Source organism: Malaclemys terrapin, chromosome 15, assembly GCF_027887155.1.
Source record: "Malaclemys terrapin pileata isolate rMalTer1 chromosome 15, rMalTer1.hap1, whole genome shotgun sequence".
NCBI classification, from domain to species: domain Eukaryota; kingdom Metazoa; phylum Chordata; order Testudines; family Emydidae; genus Malaclemys; species Malaclemys terrapin.
In genome coordinates, this window is record NC_071519.1 from 30861641 (window position 1) to 30881689 (window position 20049).

The 20049-nt window shown below is 49.7% G+C and overlaps 1 protein-coding gene across 8 annotated transcripts in view; it reads left to right on the plus strand.

Moving 5' to 3' along the window:
• NCAM1 (neural cell adhesion molecule 1) overlaps window positions 1-20049 on the plus strand; it is a 243697-nt gene that overhangs the window by 218245 nt on the left and 5403 nt on the right. For 3 of the 8 annotated variants that reach the window (XM_054004826.1, XM_054004820.1, XM_054004821.1), the window contains 3 exons: window positions 13930-14137; window positions 14855-14971; window positions 17049-17831. In XM_054004826.1, the coding sequence (XP_053860801.1) occupies window positions 13930-14137; window positions 14855-14971; window positions 17049-17831 (1108 nt within the window). Of the gene's footprint in view, window positions 1-111; window positions 2544-13929; window positions 14138-14854; window positions 14972-17048; window positions 17832-20049 lie in introns of those variants that run through there. The other 5 variants (XM_054004824.1, XM_054004828.1, XM_054004825.1 and 2 more) reach the window with 2 other exon arrangements.

Here is a 20049-nt window from a genome sequence, read left to right on the forward strand (position 1 = left end):
ATACATGTCACCTTGGACCTCACGGGAAACATCCACACTTGCCACATGCACCAAATTTGTTTTAAACAACCATTTTTCTCCCTCCTGGGAACCATTGTTTGGCACCTGCAGCGACCTTGGGAAGCCCATCAACGTCGTCCTCCTTTGTTTCATTGCTTCTTTCTGCAGTGACTCTGCTTTTGCTCTGTTAGAAACTTTTTACAACAACAAAAATAAACAACTACATACAAATTTGCCTAAAAAGGCCTGGTTCCTACCCGGGTGTGAAAGCCGATAGTTTTTCGTTCAGAGGATCATGTCAGTGCAAGAAAAAAAACCACACAACAGATCATTTTATTGGAAAGATTGAGTATTTTGTAATGAGGATAAAAAAAGTTTAAACCAAGCGTTTTCTCGCTAACATTTTTTTTGTGTTGCTTTATAATGAATTTGCCCTTTTTTAATGGATGTAAAGAAAAAATCTTTTGTTGGCTTTTTTTATAGGAAGGTCTGATATTGAAAGCTTTTAAAAACCTGGTCTCTATTGACATTTCCACACATCTGTTGCCAATCACCATTGTCTGTTCATACCTATGCATGATATTACATAGATGATAACCATAATACAAAGGTTTCTAAAGCCCCATCCGTATACCTAAATACAGGTTAAAAAAAAAGAAACTTGGCAATTATAGCCACTTGGCATGCCTGAATTGGAGATCTTTTTTTTCCAAGGGCTTTTGCACGTGGATTAAACACATGGTCATCAGAACATCTCTCTGATGCAGTTGTCTGACCTAAAGTGTCTTGTTGAGATGTGTGTTGAGGACATTTCTTTTTTCTTTCACATGGTTGAATCCTTGGAGCCTCACTGGCCCTTCTGTAATCAGGCATCTCAAGATCATGACATATGGGGGTTTGGAGCATAACATAGCTTGTGATTTGTGTACAGATTTGCAGTGGATGCTTGTCTAACATTCTGTCTGGCTATCCACTACTATATTGTCAAATCAGTATAGAAATGGCTTTTCTTCCCTTTTAACTAAAAAGATTAGCTGGGAACAAGTAATCTGACCGGCTAAATGGGTATTACTGAACCTTAATAATATTCATGGTTAACTGTGCGTTTGACACTCCACCAGACAGGATTAATCTGTGGTGTAATTTGATGCAATATATACAGCTTCCTCTCTGAGTCCCGTGTATCACATTTCATTCTAGCAATTTCAGTTGACATTCCTTTTCTTTAATGCGGTGTCCCTCGTGAATTGTTTTTATAACGGGGAAAGCTATTTGGCAATGCCGCTCCTTTAAGCCTTTCTGAGAACACAGCGCTCGCTCTCTCTCTCTCTCTCTCTCTCTCTCTCTCTCTCTGCAAGGACCTGGGGAAGAAAAGGATGAGACTGGAAACATGTTTTGGACATGGTTAGGAAACCTCTATACACAATCTCTTATGCTATCAAAGCTCTTAAACAGGATTAATTTCCTTTCTCACAAAATCTTTCCTGTTGGGTACAAAACCAAACCAAATCCCCTATTAATCATGTCTAGCTATGAATTTATGCACTTCATATAATATCTTATCTCTGTTCGAAATTTAGTCAGACTTTGTTCACTGGAATCTGCACTATTCGTTTCTATTTAGAATTGTAAACAAAAACTTCATACAGATGTGTGTGTATGTGTGTGTCTCTCTCTCTCTAACACACACACACACACACACACACACACACACACACACACACAGAGCACCCTTTAGAAGGGGACATCTCACCATCAAAATGCTCTTTTAAATGCTTTGTGCTGTATAAACTATATTCCAACACCGAGGTCCATTAAAAGCCCTTGTGATCTTTCCTATGGCAGTGTTTATACACTTCTGCTTAGGCTGTGAGATCAGTATGTAGCTCAGAGATGAATGCGGGTGCCTTTAGAGTCAGAAGACCACTCGATATGCATACATATGAGGTGTGCAGGAGGGGTGTAGATACATGTGCATTTAACTCCAACTTCATATGGAGGTTCATTAGGAAAACCAACAGTTTTCGATAGATGTAATGAAGGTTTCTGGGGAAGGCCTACCTACTCAGGACATTTGCTATGGCCAAGCAAAATCTCATCAGGGACTGCCTCAAGGGTCACTCCCGTGAGGTGCCATAAGAACAAATATCGGTGTGTCTTGCTTGTGCCTAGTGTTAAGTTACAGTTATATGACCATATGCACAGTAGCCAGCACTGAAAATGCAGAACTTGCTGCTGTGGTTTCCTGGGAATTTCTGTTATGTTGCACCGCCCTAATGCAATAAAGACTGTAGTTTTCAGTGAAAGTTGCTGTAATGCGAACGAAGGGCCCTGAGTTCCCATAGCCACTTTCAGTTCCATACCATGCTTTGAAGTTTGTGGGTATGTCATTTAAATTAGTGTGTTCACACCTGCAATATTTATACTACAATATCTCATCAGATTGGTTATTAACATGGCAATGTTTACATGTAGAAAATCAATCAGGCCTTTATTATGTTTACACATTTCCATTATTAAAATAACAATAATGAGTCAAATGATCTGTCTGATGTATTTGAGTTTATTCTGTAGATGAGTTTCCTTGCTCATTTCCTGGGCTTCCTCTTAGCTGTCCAGAATACGCTAACTCACTGTGTAAAGCGGATACAGGAGTAAAACCCCTTTTACAAAGAGAATTTCCCCTCTATAGCCAGAAAACTAACGAATGGCCCTGCTGTCTTTGCTGCCAGTTTACAAGGATTATCACATTGTATTTGACAATCCGTGGGGTTTGCCCCATGTAAGAGGCAAGATTTGATAAGATCCGACATGTAACTGTTGCTTTATTGGCCACAGTTTTCAGAACAGCCATCTCCCTTTTGGTGCTTGCCGTTGAAATCTGGGTGCAGAGCGGAGTGCTAGAGTGGCACAAATGCTCAGATTTTTAGGCAGGTATCCACCTTGCAAACACAAGATTTGTGGGAGCAAATCGTACCTGCAAAAAGGAATCCCAGACCTCAGCCGTCAGACAGAGTAACCCCGTGTCATTGGCTCCTCACAGAATGAACTCCAGGGCTTTGCAGGATCTCACATGGCCAATGGAATTCCAGCTGCTGCTGTCCTGCCGCTGGTTTTAAACCCTAAATGCTTGGTTTCAAAGTTGTCTATCCAGGCATGTGGCTACATTAAATGTAGCTGCGGTGCCGTGGCTGTTGAGGCTCACTATGATTCAGCTATGTGCTCAACACCATCCAGCATTTCGCTGGGCTAAAGGACACTTCCAAAGCTTTCCAGGTTCCCCTGAGGGCTCAGTGAGATGCAACAGCCCCTAGAACTGAGGGCAGTGTGTGGGATGGGCAGCGCAGGTAAAAGGCAGCCTTGGTAAACTCCCACCCGCATCCCTCAGGTATTTAGATTTTCTCAGTATTTTCCTTAAAAGCAGGAATTTGTTCTCTTGCTTTCTTTGTATGTCCATTGTCCCCTTCTTTCATTCAAATGGAAGTGCCCTCCAGAGATGGAACAGAGCCCGATGCGCCTCTTGTTTCCGTTGCATGCCAGAAGCAGCACCACTGTAGTCAATGGAGTGATGCTGGTGTAAACCTGGTGTGACGGGTTCCCCCCGGGGCGCCACCTGGAACGGGCACTGAGCCCCCCTGACCCACCAGCCTGGGCTCCCTTTTACACTGTGCTGCTGTGGCAAGCTGCAAAGCCCTCCAGCCTACACTTTCACCAGCATACCTACAGGTAGGGACACAACCAGCTGCACTTACATGCAGGCTCTTTGACCAGCCCCTGCATGGGAAGCCTACAGCTCCCAGCTCCTCAGGCACGCACCCTGTCTGGAGTACAAACCCCAAATTATACCGTCTTGCGCTGTACAGGGAACTGTACAGTGTAAGCTCATGAAATTCACCCCCTCCCTCAATGTGGAGAGAAATATGCAACAGCCTTTGCCCCTGAGTTATGATTCCCACATACTGGTTTAGATAAAGCAAAAATAAGTTTAACAACTTGAGTATAAGGGATAGCAAACAAATGAAAGCAGAGTACCTAGCAAATAAACAAAAAGCACAAACTAAGCTTATTATACTAAATAGATTGGATATGAGTAGCAGATTCTCACCCTAACGGATGATACAAACAGGCTGCAGATTCTTAAGGGGAAAGCTTCACTTGCTTACAGCTTGGGATCCCCAGGTGTTCCATTCACAGGCTAAAAATGCCTTTAGCCTGGGTCCAGCACTTCCCCCAGTTCAGTCTTTCTTCCTCAGGTGTTTGCAGAAGTCTTCTTGTGTGGAGAGCAAAGAATCTCAGATGATGTCACTCCCCGCCTTATCTAGCTTTTGCATAGGGCGGGAACCCTTTGTTTCAAAGCTTGGTCCCCAGACTGATCTGTGGAAAATTATTGACATCCCAAGATGGAGTCTAGAGACGTGGTCTGATCACATGTCCTTGTAGAGTCATAGCAGCCATCACTCATTGGCTGCCTGGAGCGTTCACAGGAAGGCTCACCAGGTGGGAGATAAGCTTCTCCTAAGGCCTGTTGTTTTCCTAATGGTCCATTCCCCGCCCTCTGTATGGACTGAAAGCCTCTTGTCTAGTGGGCACTCCCCAGGTGTAACTACATTTGAAGTGCAGAGATATAGTTGATATCGTCATAACTAGAGACAAGAATTATACATGCACACAAGTAGGATAATCATCTTCAGCAAAAAATAACCTTTCCAGTGACATCTCACATGGCTTATCTTGCATAAAATACATCATAACTATGTCATAATCATATCATGTAACATCATTATGAAGACTATGGAGTGCAGTGTCACACCTGGCCTTTAGCACTCAATGGAAACACCCACTTCTCGTAACTTAAACTGCAGTAGCCACTCTCTCATCGCATGGGCAGCAGCCGATGGCCCTTACGTCTTTCTGCTACCAGCAAGTGAGACTAAAGTGAGCAAATCTCATTCTGTGTAAATAGATGCTGTTATCCCATGGGATGGATGGTAGCTTGCACTTGCCATTATTGCTTTTCTCTGATGTAAGTTATGCAGCACACAGGAGACCATGAAATCCTTCTACTCGGGTGTTTTTAGGCTGAAGGATACTTTTAAGTACACCTCTACCTCGATATAACGCTGTCCTCGGTAGCCAAAAAATCTTACCGCTTTATAGGTGAAACCGCATTATATTGAACTTGCTTTGATCCACCAGAGTGCGCAGCCCTGCCCCCCTGGAGCGTTGCTTTACTGCGTTATATCCAAATTCGTGTTATATCGGGTCACGTTATATCAAGGTAGTGTATCTGCAAAGGAAAATTATTATCTGATAGCAAAGGTTATGCTCACCTGGCATCCGCCGTACTTTTCTCCATGATGCACCAAAATGAATATTCATTTATCTCGTGTTCCTCACTGACTCCAAACACACTGCAGAACCCTTGAAATGCATTGCTGTCTCCCTCTTCCGGCCTGTGAATCGTACCTGTTTCTGTCCAGTCCTGTCCTTTCTCTATCCTGCCTACACCTATGCTTCCTATGCTGGGCCTCCCGCTGAGAGGATCTATCTGAGTGGTACAGCCCTCTTTGACAGGATGGACGCATGTAAAATATGTGAGGAGCAAAGCCTATGGGACTTCTTATTGTATGTTGTAAAGCGAGGGTGGCTAGAAAGGTCTTTCTTGACAGAAGCTTGTGTTCCGTTGATGAATCATTTATGATTAATAAATGAAAGGGTTTTTTTCCCACTCATTTAGAACTAAAGACTCCATTTTTAAAAATATTTGTGTTCTTTTGTTTGACCTGTAGAGAGGATTCCATGCTCAACCCCAGAATAGAAAAAAATGCATGGGAAAAACGGACAGTTTTATGCTATTGACTTGGGTCTATAGTTTGAAAATAACACGCTCTGCAGATGGGAATGGGCCATATATGTTAGACGGCTTTCTGTATTATTATTTATTGTCTGTATTACTTAGCACCTACGAGCCCCAGCCATGGACCAGGACCCCATTGTGCTAGGTGCTGTACAAACTCAGAATAAAAAGACAGCCCCTGCGCCAAATTTCCAGGGAAAGGCTTTGATCCAGCACTCATTGAAGTCAATGGCAAGATTCCTGTCAACTTCAATGGGCTTTGGTGGAGGTGGTTTCTGGCCTGATCCAATGTGCATGACAACAGCAATTTTTATTTATGTATTGTGCTTCTGCTTCGTTTTTACTGCCTGGCACTAAACGACTCAGAGCAGCCCATTTACACTCCCGTGAAGTTTCTTAAAAAGAGGCTTTATCTCCATTGGAAGAAATGGGGTTTCTCCTGACTGTCTGAGTGCTTGAATACAAATCCATATTGGATTCATTGGGGTGCAGTAAAGGGGTAGAGCTTAAAGTTGTGGGTCACTTTATTTTAACCAGAAACCAGTTGTAGGAATAAAAAGTAAAATGTCTCCCTTGATCCTTGCAAAAAACAAAAGAATTCCAGACACGTTTAAAAAATAGGAACAGCAACAATTTATTTCAAGTTCATGGGGCCACCAGAGACAGTAAAACCCTCCTCAAGTGTTACGTGCATCTCCACAGACTCTGAACCTTTAAAATTGCAACGTATGTGAAGAATTAGATTTACTAACTAAACCAAGGCCGGACTGGGAGATCTTCGAGTCACTGTATGTTGGAGGAAAGGCCCAGTGCCACAGCCAAGTCCACTTCAGGCCCTCGTCTCCATATACAACTTATTGTTCCAAACATAAATGTGTAACGCAGTAATGAAAGGATTCCCTTGCCCAAAGGGGCTGCAGCCCCCAGAGGCTTTCCCCTTACCTCTCGCTGCCCCACACCCCCTGCCTGGTCATATGACAGGCAGGTAGCTCTTTAACCCTTTCCTGGCTGTCCCAGCCACTCTTAGCCCATCCTACTTAAGAGACCCCAGAGGAGGCTTTGGGGATCAAATTAGTAAAGGTAGTGTTTGGAAGTCCGCAAGCAGGTGCCTTCCAGGCTGTTCTCATCCTTCATTCTGTCCTGGTTTAATACAGCATGACAGGTGGTTAAAATGGATTAAATGAGAACCAGGAAATGCTTTAAAGTTCACACCGAGACATTTTTAAAGAATATTCCAGTGTTCTTCATCTCGGCTAGTCAGTGCGAAGCAGGCAACAGCCATGCCAGTGCACTTAGTGAGGCTCCATTGATAACGTCCAGGATCTAAACAAGATTGTACAGGGGAAGGGTTATTCTGCAGCCACAGAGCAGCCGTGTGGTCTTTGGGGGTTGTACTCTTGGGATTTGTCTGGCATAGTGCAGGAGTTCCCAAACTGTGGGGCATGATCCCAAATGGGGTCGTGCCATCAGCAGAGGAGGTTGCAGCAATCCCTAGTGTGCAGAGGACACTGTTTTGCACGACACGATGTGACATCACAGGTACAGTCTGTGTGAGGTCACGCTGCGTGGAGGATACCATTTTGCTCTACACAACGGCATTGTCTGCCGTGTGATCTTACACGTACAATACCTACGAGGTCACACTGGGTGGAGGGACCTGTTCAACCCAGCCCCTCAGCTGAGAGCTTGTTGTAAGCACAGCGGAGAGGCTTAGCCCCATGTCCCTACAATACTGTGATTGTGCATCTTCCGCCGCCGTGCAGAGAGGCTCATTCTCATTCCCAGACAGAAGATTCAGATGAGCAGAAAGATTGTTTGACACACCCCCATCACACCACACCCCCCGCACGCACACACCACACACAGTTTGTCCCCGAGGAGCTGGTCCCAGTGAAAGTCTTAACTACTGAATCAGCCAGGCATGAACTCTGAATACATTAGTGGAGGCGAATATATGGCACCATCTCTGCTTGCAAGTACCAAGGGTGATGAATGTGTTTAATTATGCAGCTTGATGCACGGTGCTGGCAGTGTGCGGCTCTCTCTAGCACAAACATTCTGCAGAGTATTTAATGGCCTCCTCCTGCAAGCATCAGCTTCTGGCCCTGAGAGCAGCTTGTAGAGAGAAAGACCTGTCTTGGTGGACTCCTGGCTCTCACGCCTGTCGGCATTGCAAGAGGGATCAAGATTTCTCTGGGTGTGCTGGGGATGTGCTCTCCACCCATCCCCAAATAATAAAATGTGTGTGGGGAGGGGAGACAAACTGCTCACCATCTCTCAGGCTTAGCATTGGTCCTACATGGCAAGGCGAAGCTGCATTGGCCCAAAAACACGTGTGGAGCATGCCCTGCTGTGCTTATACTGTGGCTAGAGGATGAGAGTCTTCAGGCTTGCCCATCCAACACCTTTCACCAGCAATAAGAAAATAATTAGAAAGTAATAGAATCACATCCTGACTTTTAAAAAAACTAACCCCAAGGAAGCCGGAGAGTGCGCCAGCCATCTCCACACAAATGTCAGCTACCAGCTCGGCTGCACGGTCCGTCGGTGTGCGGCTGGGCCGAGCGCACGGGCTGACGTCGGGGAAGCAATTGACAGGAGTGTTAAATTGCTGCTTTCGGGTGGGTCTGACGAATCCTGCGCCGGTGCCCAATGCTGCGGTTGCTGTTCAGTGGCTCAGGAAGAATAATCCTGGATAAAAGATGGAGAGCAAGTCGCTTGCTTTAAAATGCATTGTGTGCGCAGGCCGGTGCCGAGATGCCGGGAGGAATCGCTCCGCTCTGGCTGTGTAAAGATGGCGCTTGCTGCTGCTCACCTTGGCCACGTGGGATTCAGCTCCCTGATGGAACTAACTAGGCGTCCATTCCACCCCGCTGCCAGCAGTACACACGGCACCTCGGGAGCAGTTAGGGGGACCAGCCAGTACTCAAGGGCTATGTCCAGTGGATTTCAGCTCTATGGGAGCACCTCATAATCTTGTAATGTATTTATCCTCTCAACACCCTGGGCTAGGTCAGTGCTGTTATCCCTGTTTTTCAGGAGAAGAACTGAGGCACAAACAAGCTAAGTAATTGGCCAAGGTGTCACGGGGTCTGAACCCAGGTCTCTGGCCAACACCTTAATGACTGGGCCATGCCGCCTCTCTGTACTCCAGGTGGCCTTGGGACTTGGACATGCTAATTGCCCCCGTTACTGTCCTGCATTCATTGTTTTATAACTGGGTAGGCAAAAAACACCTTCTGGCTATGGCGGGAGTCAAGGGCCACGGATAAGACACGGGTTATTGGGTTAGCAAAGGGGAAGGAGAGGGTCTTGTGGCACATTTCAGTCTATGGCAGCATAGTTCGGCTTCCAGGAATAGAACCAGACAGTCCCAAGTGTCCCCATGACCCTGCCCTTCTGGAGTATTCAGGACCCCCTACCTGCTGTTGGGATGGGTCACATTGATCTGCAGATGATTATGCCAAATTGCCAGAGTACAAGACTGCCCACGCTGCTTCCTGCCCGGGGCAGTGTCTGACAAATCAAGTGCTTAGAGGGCTTTCAGTTCTGAGAATTCAGGGCCTCCCCATAATAGGGAGGAACAGCCAGGGAGGAAATGTTTGTGAAAGGGAAGTCAGAATTATGATGAGCTGTGTAGGGGGTGGCACCGTGTCATGCTCAGTACAGTTCTGGTAGTGCCAATCTGCCAGTCTTTGCATGCGGCTCGATCCAGCCAGTTCCCCTCTCAGAAGGCTCCTGGCATGAGGGTATCTGTGCATCCATGCCACGTTGCTGTTTGCATTTCCCAGGTGCACAGAAAAACGATGGGTCATTTACCCATCACGTCAGCTGGGCAAATAGGTGGTCGTGAAACACTTCTCTTCCTGTGACCCTCCTGGCTGAGCCGTCTGAGTTGGAGGGGCGCTTTGCTCCCAGTCTCACCCCTGTGGGCCATTTCCAGTATTTACTCTGTTCTGCTGCCATCTCCTGCCAGAGCTGCGGATTCTAGGCCAGGACGAATTTACATGTGGAAACCAGACACGCCATAAATCCATCTCCCACAGCCAGAGGAGAAGACCGAGCCCAGGATTTATCCCTGAAGGGGTTTGACGCACCTGAGTACACTATACGGCCTTCACGCTCATTGGACACTAGCCCACAGAGATGGGTAATGCTGGTAGCAGACAAGCATCCATTGGACTGCACACACACAGGGGCGGGAAGGTCTAACTGGGCTATGGGGGATCAGGTGCTTTGACACTACCATGATCTGCTTGATCTTTGTACCCCGTGTGCTCTTGGAACTGGCTACTGCTGGTGCCTTCACTTCCTCAGGGCAGGAGCTTGTGCCTGAGACACTTCAACAGGGACCTGTGGGGCACAGAGTCACTGACCTTATGAATTGAATGGATGCACTAAAACCGAAGTTTTGTGAGTGGGACCTCATTCCGTTTAGGAAGAGGTAGAATTTGTCCCATCTGCCAGACCCATTCAGGCTGCCAGCCCCTCTGCATGCAGCATGGAGGGTTTTAACTCGGTGCATAGGACTGGCCAAATCAGAGGGGTCTGTCTAGTCCAGGGGTAGGCAACCTATGGCACACGAGCTGATTTTCAGTGGCACTCACACTGCCCGGCTCCTGGCCACTGGTCCGGGGGCTCTGCATTTTAATTTAATTTTAAATGAAGCTTCTTAAATATTTTAAAAACCTTATTTACTTTACATACAACAATAGTTTAGTTATATATTATAGACTTATAGAAAGAGACCTTCTAAAAAGGTTAAAATGTGTTACTGGCTCACGAAACCATAAATGAGAGTGAATAAATGAAGACCTGGCACACCACTTCTGAAAGGTTGCCGACTCCTGGTCTAGTTCCATGTCCTGGTGGCCAGCCCCACATGCGTCAGAGGAAGGTACAAGAATCCATGCAGTAGAGCAGGCAATTATGGAATGTGACCTTAAGGAAGGTTTTCTCCTGGTGCCTGTTAATAAGGGTATGGCTACACTGCACTTAGACACCCACGGCTGGCCCGTGCCAGCTGACTCGGGCTGTGGGGCTGTTTAATAGCAAGGTAGATGTCCAGGCTCGGGCTGGAGCCAGGCTCTAGGACCCTGTAAATAAACAGCCTGCAGCCTGAGTCAGCTGGCCTGGGCCAGCCACAGGTGTCTAATGGCAGCGTAGACATCGGAGGCTGGTTTAGGCCCTGAAGCAGGCAGGTTTAGGTGCCAACCAAAACTCTTTGGGTGGTTTTGCTCTTTGTTACCGTAAGCCTGAATGTTCTTGTTATCCACATAAATGTCCAACCCTTTTCTGAGTCTTGAAGTTCTCTAAGCTTGGCAGTTTCATAGACCAGTGTACTAGGTCTGGGGCATTTTCAGGTGTGCTGTTGGAAGATTTGGACCAGAGCCACTGCCAGGTGCCAAGTAATGCCCGTTACCTGCTGCCTTGCCCCGTTTAGATGAAACATACTATCCCCGCTATCAGGCAGATTTTCTCAAAGGTTTTTTATGCAGCATAAAAAGCATTTTCCTTGTGCTAGAAGCTGTGTTCCTAACCCAGGCACTGCTCAAAGGGACTACTCATGCCAGGAAAGTTAAGCACATGCATAAGAATTTCTAGGAGCAGCGTTGAAAACTGGATGCTGCCCAAGGAGCTGTGTTGTGTGCCTCTGTGGCGTAGATTGTTTGTTTATACACCCCTAGTCAGCTCATAGAAAACTGTTTTCTCCTGTTTAAAAATAGTAGAAGCAAGCGTCAGTAGCAGCACAAAAACCAGCCAACAATGAAACAAAGCAAGGGAATCCTGACATTCCCCTCCAAGATGCATGATTCCCCTGTGCAGCTTGTGGCTGGTCTCTGAGATGGGAAGCCAGAGAGAATCAGAAACACCACCTGGATCAACAAGGTTTTCCTCTTGAATGCAGGCATGTCCCTTTCAAGGCAATACGGGGGCTTTCGTCTTTATCATACGACTTAAATGTCACAAGCAATAGGACCCCCATCATTTTCCTTGGGAGACTTTCCCATATGTCTCTGTCAGGAAATCTTCCCTGATATTATCATGTCTACACTAACGAGCTTACAGCGCTACAGCTGTACTGGCAGGAGAGATCTCTCCCATAGACATCATAAAACTGGCTCCATGAGCGGCGGTTGCTATGTCAGCAGGAGAAGCTGTCCCACCAACATAGCACTGTCCACACCGGCACTTCTGTCGGTGTAACTTATGTCACACGGGGTGGTTTTTTCACACCCCTGAGCAACGTAAGTTTTACCAACAAAAGTGCTAATGTAGACATAGCCTTAGTTTCCCAGAGCTGCAGAAGAGATCTGTGTAGCTTGAAAGCTTGTCTCTTTCATCAACAAAAGTTGGTCCAATAAAAGATATTAATCTCACCCACCTTGTGTGTCTCTATCATAGACCTCTTAGCCACCACGTAGCCAAGAGATGCAAATATAACCCTTTTAGGGCCCAGTCCTTCCAAGGCAGAAGTAGTATTCACATTGACTTCAATGGGCTTTGGCTAAACTATCTCTCTCTTTGGTCAGTCAGTCTCTGCTGCTCCCTGGGCATTTTTTATTTCCTCCCCCGAGTTGCATCACACTCTGCTAGTGAAGCTCTCGAGACCAAGTACCTGATCCCAGGCAGGGCCCCACACTGAGAATTCCCAGGTGCTTTCTGCAGTCACAAGTGAGGCAGATGTGTGGCCAGAGCATTTACACTATAGTGATTGGACTCTGCTTTCTTTTCCATATATAGCAGCTAGAGCACGCGTGTGTGGGCACAGGTGCAAGTGGACGTGTGTGTAGATGCATGCATCCGGTGCGTGAGTGTAGGCATAGATCCCTTGTCTGTACAGGAGATTTCTCTGGTAAATCACTAGTCATAGCCTTGCAAAATCACCTCTATGTTTTATTAGTACAAATCTGACACTCATGATTGTGAGCAACAGATGCCAGGCAAAACCACAAGCTCTCTGCCCATCCTCATATACACACCTCTCCCCACCCTCAGTGCAGGCCAGGTGCTAGCCCCCGGGGACGCCAAGTAGCTAATGAAGTCTCAGAGCTTGGCTCTCATCTCTCCCTACCCGCTCCTTCCCCAAAACCCTTGTTTTCAAAAATCCCAGAGCAGTTTATTGCTTTCGTGCCCCAAAGAGTTTGCATGAGTTGAGGGCATTCTCGGGCCGACTTCAGTAGTTGAGCCTAAATGTGCCCAGTTCCCTGACTCTTAGTGCAGGGCAGCGGGAGAGCACCACTGTGAAAAAGGTCTAGCTCCTCCCACAGTTTCCCGCACAGCCTCAGCTGGGCCCCTCACTTCTGGGGAGTGTTAATCCAGCTTACCCCAGCTGCTTCCCATCAGCCTCGTCCATGCTAGAAAGAAGGGGTGTCAGGTGGGAGGACTCCCAAGGACACTTGGTGTGTGGGTGTCCATCTGGCACCAGGGAAATGTGCAGGGGCAGTGAGTTCCATGTGGCGACAAGCCCCTTTGTAATAACCCTGCTGGGAGTAGAGTCTCCTGGGCCAGTCAGCTGGGCCCTGTGCCTTCCCCGCTCTCCCCAGTGAAGGACAGATGAGAGCTGAGACCCTGCAGGTTCTTTTAACATGGGGTTGGACCAGTGTGACACAGCCAGAGCCCGGGCATGGGGCCCTTCTTTGTACAGCCCTGGCAGGCTGTGCCCTGGGGAAAGCCCTCCGCCTCCCTTTGGAGAACACTCAGATGGTAGACACAGACAGACAGAGACCTTGTAGGTTTTTCCTGTCCGTCTCATGCTCCAGAGGACTGGGTAGGATAGTTCCCTACAGTGTATTCTCCAGGCCTTTGCCCAGCAGAGCTGCCCTGTCCGGTCCTTCCCGGACGGGAGGATGGGAGCCAGAGCAGCCTATTCCCAGGATAAGGTGCCACCAATAACAGCGCTCCTAGAGAGGGTGGGGCTGGATCCTGCTATGGCATCCCACTCCATTGAAAAGTTTTGCAGAGGCCAAGGCACCACCGTAGCTATTCCCACGGCACTGCTGCAGTTCCAGGACCAAGCCTGCCTTCATTTAACTGCATCACCTTCTCCCCCTTTCCTTTGGTCTCTAAAGCCAGCAGCAGCCCCACGTCAGGCCTAGGGACTGCTGCCATCGTGGGCATCCTCATCGTCATCTTTGTGCTGCTCCTGGTGGCCGTGGATATCACTTGCTACTTCCTGAACAAGTGCGGCCTGCTGATGTGCATCGCGGTCAACCTGTGCGGCAAGTCCGGGCCCGGGGCCAAGGGCAAAGACATGGAGGAGGGCAAAGCTGCCTTCTCGTGAGTAACCTCTCTGCTCGCCTCTGACCTGTCCTTCCATCAGCCAGGAGCTCCCTGGAGTGGAACAGCCCCCGGGTACAACACCTCTACCCTCGAATCCAGGCCTGTAGCCTCAGGTGCCAAGTGGGGCCACACGCTCCAGCAGTGCCTTGCGGCTGCTGCCCTTCCTCCAGGAGATTCATGCCTCCCCACACCATATTCCAGCCACAGAAGAGGCTGCATTTCTGGGGAAGCCGGCGTTCGGGCTGGCTTCAGCTGTGCTGGTCTGGCACTGCGTGGGGGTTACTGCAGGGCGGGGATTTGGTTGCTCTGCTGTTTCTTTGGGAGGGGTTTCTTCTGGGAGTCCCCTGCTTTTTGCCCCATCCTCCTCCAAAGCCAGCATCAGGCTGACCTAGAATCCAGCAAGCTCAGGTGGAGGAGGTCCCATATCCAGGTGCCATGTCCTTGTCGGGATAGAGGGCATTGTCTATTTAGCATCCCAGGGTGGCTCGGGGGGGGAGGGGATGAGCTACTCACTGACACTAGGCACTGCCATGGTCCTTGTTTTGGGTTTGGGAAGGGGGCATGTGTCGGGACTGAGAGCCAAGCCGCTTTCCCAGGCTAGCCCCGCCCTACCACGTGGACAGTTGCTGCTGGCAGCCTGTCCCTCCCACCCGCAGGGAAGGGTGCTGGTTTGAGGCTGGGAACCACTCACCCAAGCTTGCAATCTCCTTTCAGAAAAGACGAGTCGAAGGAGCCCATCGTGGAGGTACGGACTGAGGAGGAGCGGACCCCAAACCACGACGGGGGCAAACACACAGAGCCCAATGAGACCACGCCGCTGACGGAGCCTGAGTAGGTTGACATTTGGTTGTTCTAGCGCGCGGTCAGTGTGGCCCCATCTGCCACTGTAACCTCTGGTCTCTTGCGTAGGCGACCCAGGCAAGAGAAGGAGAACGGTCAAGGCTCGGGGCTGGGTCCCTGCCCTGTCACAGTGAGGAGCTCCTCTCTCCCTCTGTACCGTTTCCTTTGTAATATTTACAAAGAACGAGAACAAAGCTTCGGGGCCAAGTGCTTTCCGTGGTAGAGCACCGTCACCCAGCCTTGCTCATTGCAAGGGCTCTGGGGCAGATGCCCCATATCACACTGCCTCCCGGCGGCACGATGCTGTGCCAATGGCTAGTTAGTGCCGCACCCATGATACCGCCTCGATGCCTACTCGCCCCGAGTGAAAGGGCCTCCTGGAATTGATAGTGACAGAGCAGCTGCGCTCTGGATTTGTGCCAGATTTACAGCTGTGGTGGGAGGCATGTCACAAGTTCAGACATCCCTGCCTGCACATTGGGCCAAGAGAGGGTTTGGGAGTTACCCCTGGGTCTCGTGTGCACCAGAGAAATTAACCATTTGGGCATGAGCCATGGTTTGATGCATCCACACTAGCCAGGATGAACTAGATTTGCCCAGCATCCAATTTAGCACTGTTCTAAAGTTTGGTACTTGCAATGGCCTCTCGGCACTTACTCCATCATTCCCGGTTCAGTTCCCAGAAGCAGTGCATGTTGGGAGATTTCAGAAGGCCACCAGTGTACTGTGTGGCAGAAATGGACAGAGTAGTTGAACCATATCTACTTGTTTGAATCCACTAAACTGGCTGCGAGTGGACTGGTTTATCCTTAAGTGTTTATTAAACCTGCTAGAAGATGGCCCGTTCTAACTGGGTATTGGACCATCTCTGTGTATGGATGCAAAGTGTCTTACAGACACTCCTGGGCTCCATGGAACAGGACATAGATATCATCTGAGCTTTCCAAGAAGAAATAATGTCTTTGTCCAGTTAATTTTTTGGCTCTGGTTTGGGGTTGACCCAGCGGGTTTCGTATTTTCTCGCTGGGTTGTCAGAGTCATAGGGTCTCTGGACTTCCTCATCCGTAGTGTTGCTCTGTTCTCTGCTGGGGTGAGAAGTGAGAATAACTGGTGCTGTGGGCTTTGCTGACAAACTGGGTGTTTGGGCCTGGCCAGGAGAGAAGCAGGAGCCCTGCTTTATGCAACAGAACTGGCCTGAGGATGTGCTCTTGCTGTTGAATGTGTTGAGCTTTCCTTGGGTTGCTTTGTTGAACTTTTAATGAAGTGATTAACCTTTATGGAGGTTGCCCCCCATTAATAAGCCAGTGGTCCAGCAACGTCCCCTCCATCCCTTCCCTCCTCATTAAAGCTTCCGGCTTCAGAAAGGCTCCCATCAGTAAAGCCATCTAGGCTCCACCATGGCTGCCAAAGCACGGTTTGTGCTGTCACACATCGTCCTGAAGTAATGCGGACCCTAGTTGGAACCAAACTAAAGACAGACTTAGTCAAAAGGGAGGAAGGTGCTGGCCTGAAGTGTGTGGGACTCATACTCTGAGGCTGGATGAAAGTAAGAGGTGCACAGATACCGGGGCAGGGCTAAGGCAGGAAGCTTGGACCCAGGGCCCTGGATCAGGACCAGAAACATTGGTGAGGCCAAGGTGTGTTACTGGCTCTCAGGATTGGGGCCTCAGGAGCAGGAGGAAGGCAAGGGTCCACGGGATGTTGGGGAGGAGGCTGAGGAGGGAGGCTAGGTTAGGGGAGAAGAGCCTCTCTACAGGGCATAGGTTGGGGTGACGTTTGGGTTAAGACTTGATGCACAAAACGCCCTGTGAGCAAGCTGCTCCTGGAATGCCATGTACTCTCTGCTCTTCCTCCTCTTCCTCGTCGCTCTTTGATCTCCCCACTTAGTGCCTGTTCCCAGTGGCACATCTGGCCTCTTCTCTTGCTTCTATGTCCTCTGTGTGCATTACAACTGCATGCCATGCTGCTGCTGCTTGCGCTGCGCCGTCTCTTGCCTTTCCACTCATTTCCCCCCTATCATTTATGGGCTTCATTGTCTATTTCTCTTCTACTCCTGTCCTCCTCGCAGGCACCCAGCTGACACTACAGCTACGGTGGAGGACATGCTGCCTTCTGTAACCACGGGCACCACTAATTCTGACACTATCACCGAAACCTTTGCCACTGCTCAGAACAGCCCGACCAGCGAGACCACCACCCTGACTTCCAGTATTGCCCTGCCAGCCACAGCTATCCCTGACTCAAACTCCATGCCGCCCAGCCAGGCCACTCCGGCCAAAGGGGCAGCCACCTCGGCTTCCTCGCCACTGTCCTCCTCGGCCCCCAAAGTCGCCCCGCTGGTTGACCTCAGCGACACCCCAACTTCTACTCCGGCCACTAGTAATTTGTCTTCGAGTGTCCTGGCCAATCAAGGGGCGGTACTCAGCCCCAGCACGGCCACCAGCATGGCTGAGGCCTCAAAGGCGCCAGCTGGTAGCAAGCCGTCCGCCCCAGCCCCCGCAAACCCCGCTAGCCCTCCAGCTTCTTCAGAGCCCAAGCAGGAGGTGACAAGCACCAAAAGCCCAGAAAAGGAAGCTGTACAGCCCAGCATGGTGAAGAGTCCAACAGAAACGGCCAAGAACCCAACTAACCTGAAGAGCGAGGCTGCCTCAGGCAGCACCACAAACCCCTCCCAGAACGAGGACTTTAAAATGGACGAAGGGACCTTCAAGACCCCAGACATTGACCTTGCAAAGGATGTTTTTGCAGCGCTTGGCACTACTGCTCCGGCCAGTGTGGCTAGTGGGCAAGCTCGCGAGCTTGCTGCTTCCACTGTAGACAGCTCTGTACCGCTGGCACCGGCAAAGACCGAGTATGGCTGCCTTTAATCTTCTGTGGGTTGTGTGCTGTGTGTCTTGTGCGTTAGTGCTGTGTTCTCGTTGGATGTTCTCTTATCTAACCTCATTGTTTCTCTAGCAAACTAACTCACCTGTTCACCACTACAGCAGGGCCCAGCACTTGGGAGAGTGGGTGAAAGGAGGAGTAGGGGGCCCCTGGGTGCAGTGCAGACAGGTGTCTAGTCCACAGGGAAAGATGAAGCCATGAACTAATAACGTGTTATTGTTTAGGCTTCCCAGTAGCTCCATCCTGTTCCCGATTCTGTTGGGAAAGGGCTCAGGATCGCTTCCTTGTGGCAAAAAGGGGCCTGATCCTGACAAACAGTGAGATCCTGAAGTTCACTGGTGACAACAGACCAAACTCAATTTCACCAATGTAAATCCAGAGCAGCTCAACTGGAGTCACTCCCGTTTTACTCCAGTGCAAGGCAGAACCTGGCCAAAAGGGGAACTGTGGGTGATCAGTACGTTTCGGGATCAGGCCCTACATTAGCAAGTTCCCTATGAAGAAAGACCTGTGGCAAGCCTGCCTGCAGGACCAGCACAGCTGTTTGGGGCTGGCCCATTTGGCCGTGTCTCATCCTGGTGAGCCAATGATGAATTTCCCTCCATCCAGTCTCCCCTTGGCTGCCACAAGCGATTAAGAGAGAGCCACTAAGCCTGTAGGCATGAAGGGACAGCCTCATTCCATCCGAACGGGATCCCCTCCCTGCGGACACCACCCTGCGCCTTGCGTTTGGCAAGAGACACTCCGCTGCTGGGAGTTGCAGACAACTTTGGCTGCAGCATTAGCCATTCCTGGTTTGTTGGGTTGGGGGGGACGTGATGTGGGGGCAGATTGAGCGAGGTGGGAGGATACGGCTGCTTCACTGGCTCAGCCTGGACAGCGGTTCCTGGGAGAGCCTGCAAAGCAGAGGCGTGGGGAGCGCTGATGGGCAGTGCATGGGCGCTCTCTCCTGCTCAGGGTGTTGGCACTGTCTGGGGTCAGCACAGCACTTTTGGCTGCCTGGCTGGGTGCTGCACATTGTCAGAGACGGGATCAGATGAAGGAAGCAACCACTCCTTCCCAAATGCCATCGGGCTGGTGCCCTCCGGAGGGAAAAGGGGTTCTTGTGTTGGAAGAACAGCTCAGATTAGTGGGAGCCGCTGGTTTGATGCGACATGAAGCTGAGTTAGGACTTTGGCTGGAACTCCCCCCCCCCCCCGCCCCCTTCCCAGGAAAAATACCCCTGTGCTCACAGCTTTGTGTATTCGCACCCACAAAGCCGGGCACCTCAAAGTTTGATTTCAGTGCCGTTCCTCTGGCGTGGGCGGTACTCAGTCAGGTCCTAAGCGTTCTGCAGGGTGCATGTAGGTCTTGCCAGAGCAAAGCCAAAGTGCTGCTCCATACTATTAGTTAGGTGCCTGGCTCCTCATGGCTTCTGGTCACCCCGTCATGCCTGCTGTGCTGCTCCCATCCACTAACACGCTGGAGCGTGACTGTTCAGCAGGACAGCATGTGCAGCCTGCCACCCACGGAGCAGCAGGTATGTTCAGCCTGGGAGGTTCAGCAGCACAGCAGATGCACTTGGGCTGGTCGAACCACACAGCTGTAGTGAACGAAGCTAAGTGACTCCGTGGCAGAGGAATCCTTGTTCACTTATTTATATCGCAGTAGTGCCTATAGGCCAAGGCCCCGTTGTGTCCAGCCCCTAGCACCATATAAGGAAGAAAGAGTCCCTGGCCCGAAGAGCTTGCAACCTAAGTGCTAGGAGGCTGTCGCATGTGCTGCTGGGATTGACATGAAAGAAGTTCAGGGGCTGCATTGCCAGCAGCGAGTAGGCATTTCCACCTGCAGCCCCTCTTCCCACTTGCACATTGAGAGTCCTTCCAATCCGGCCCTCTGCCCACTTCACACGAGTCCCAGAATCCAAGGTAGAAACTAAAAAGCATCTCTGCAATGTACCTTTTTGGCATCAGAGTATTCTCTTCGCTTGGCTAGTCTGTCCCTGGCCGGCAGGGCTATGTGAGGGGAACCTCTGGGCAACTTCACAGCCTGCATCCTAGACTCTGAGAGGAAATCTCTACGCTTCAGATATCCCCATCCCTAGCCCGTCACATCAGTATCAATGACCAGGCTGGTCCACAGCTCCAGCTAACAAAGCAGCGGTGGTGAAGTGAACCCAGGAAACTTTCTCACTAGCTAGACCCCCT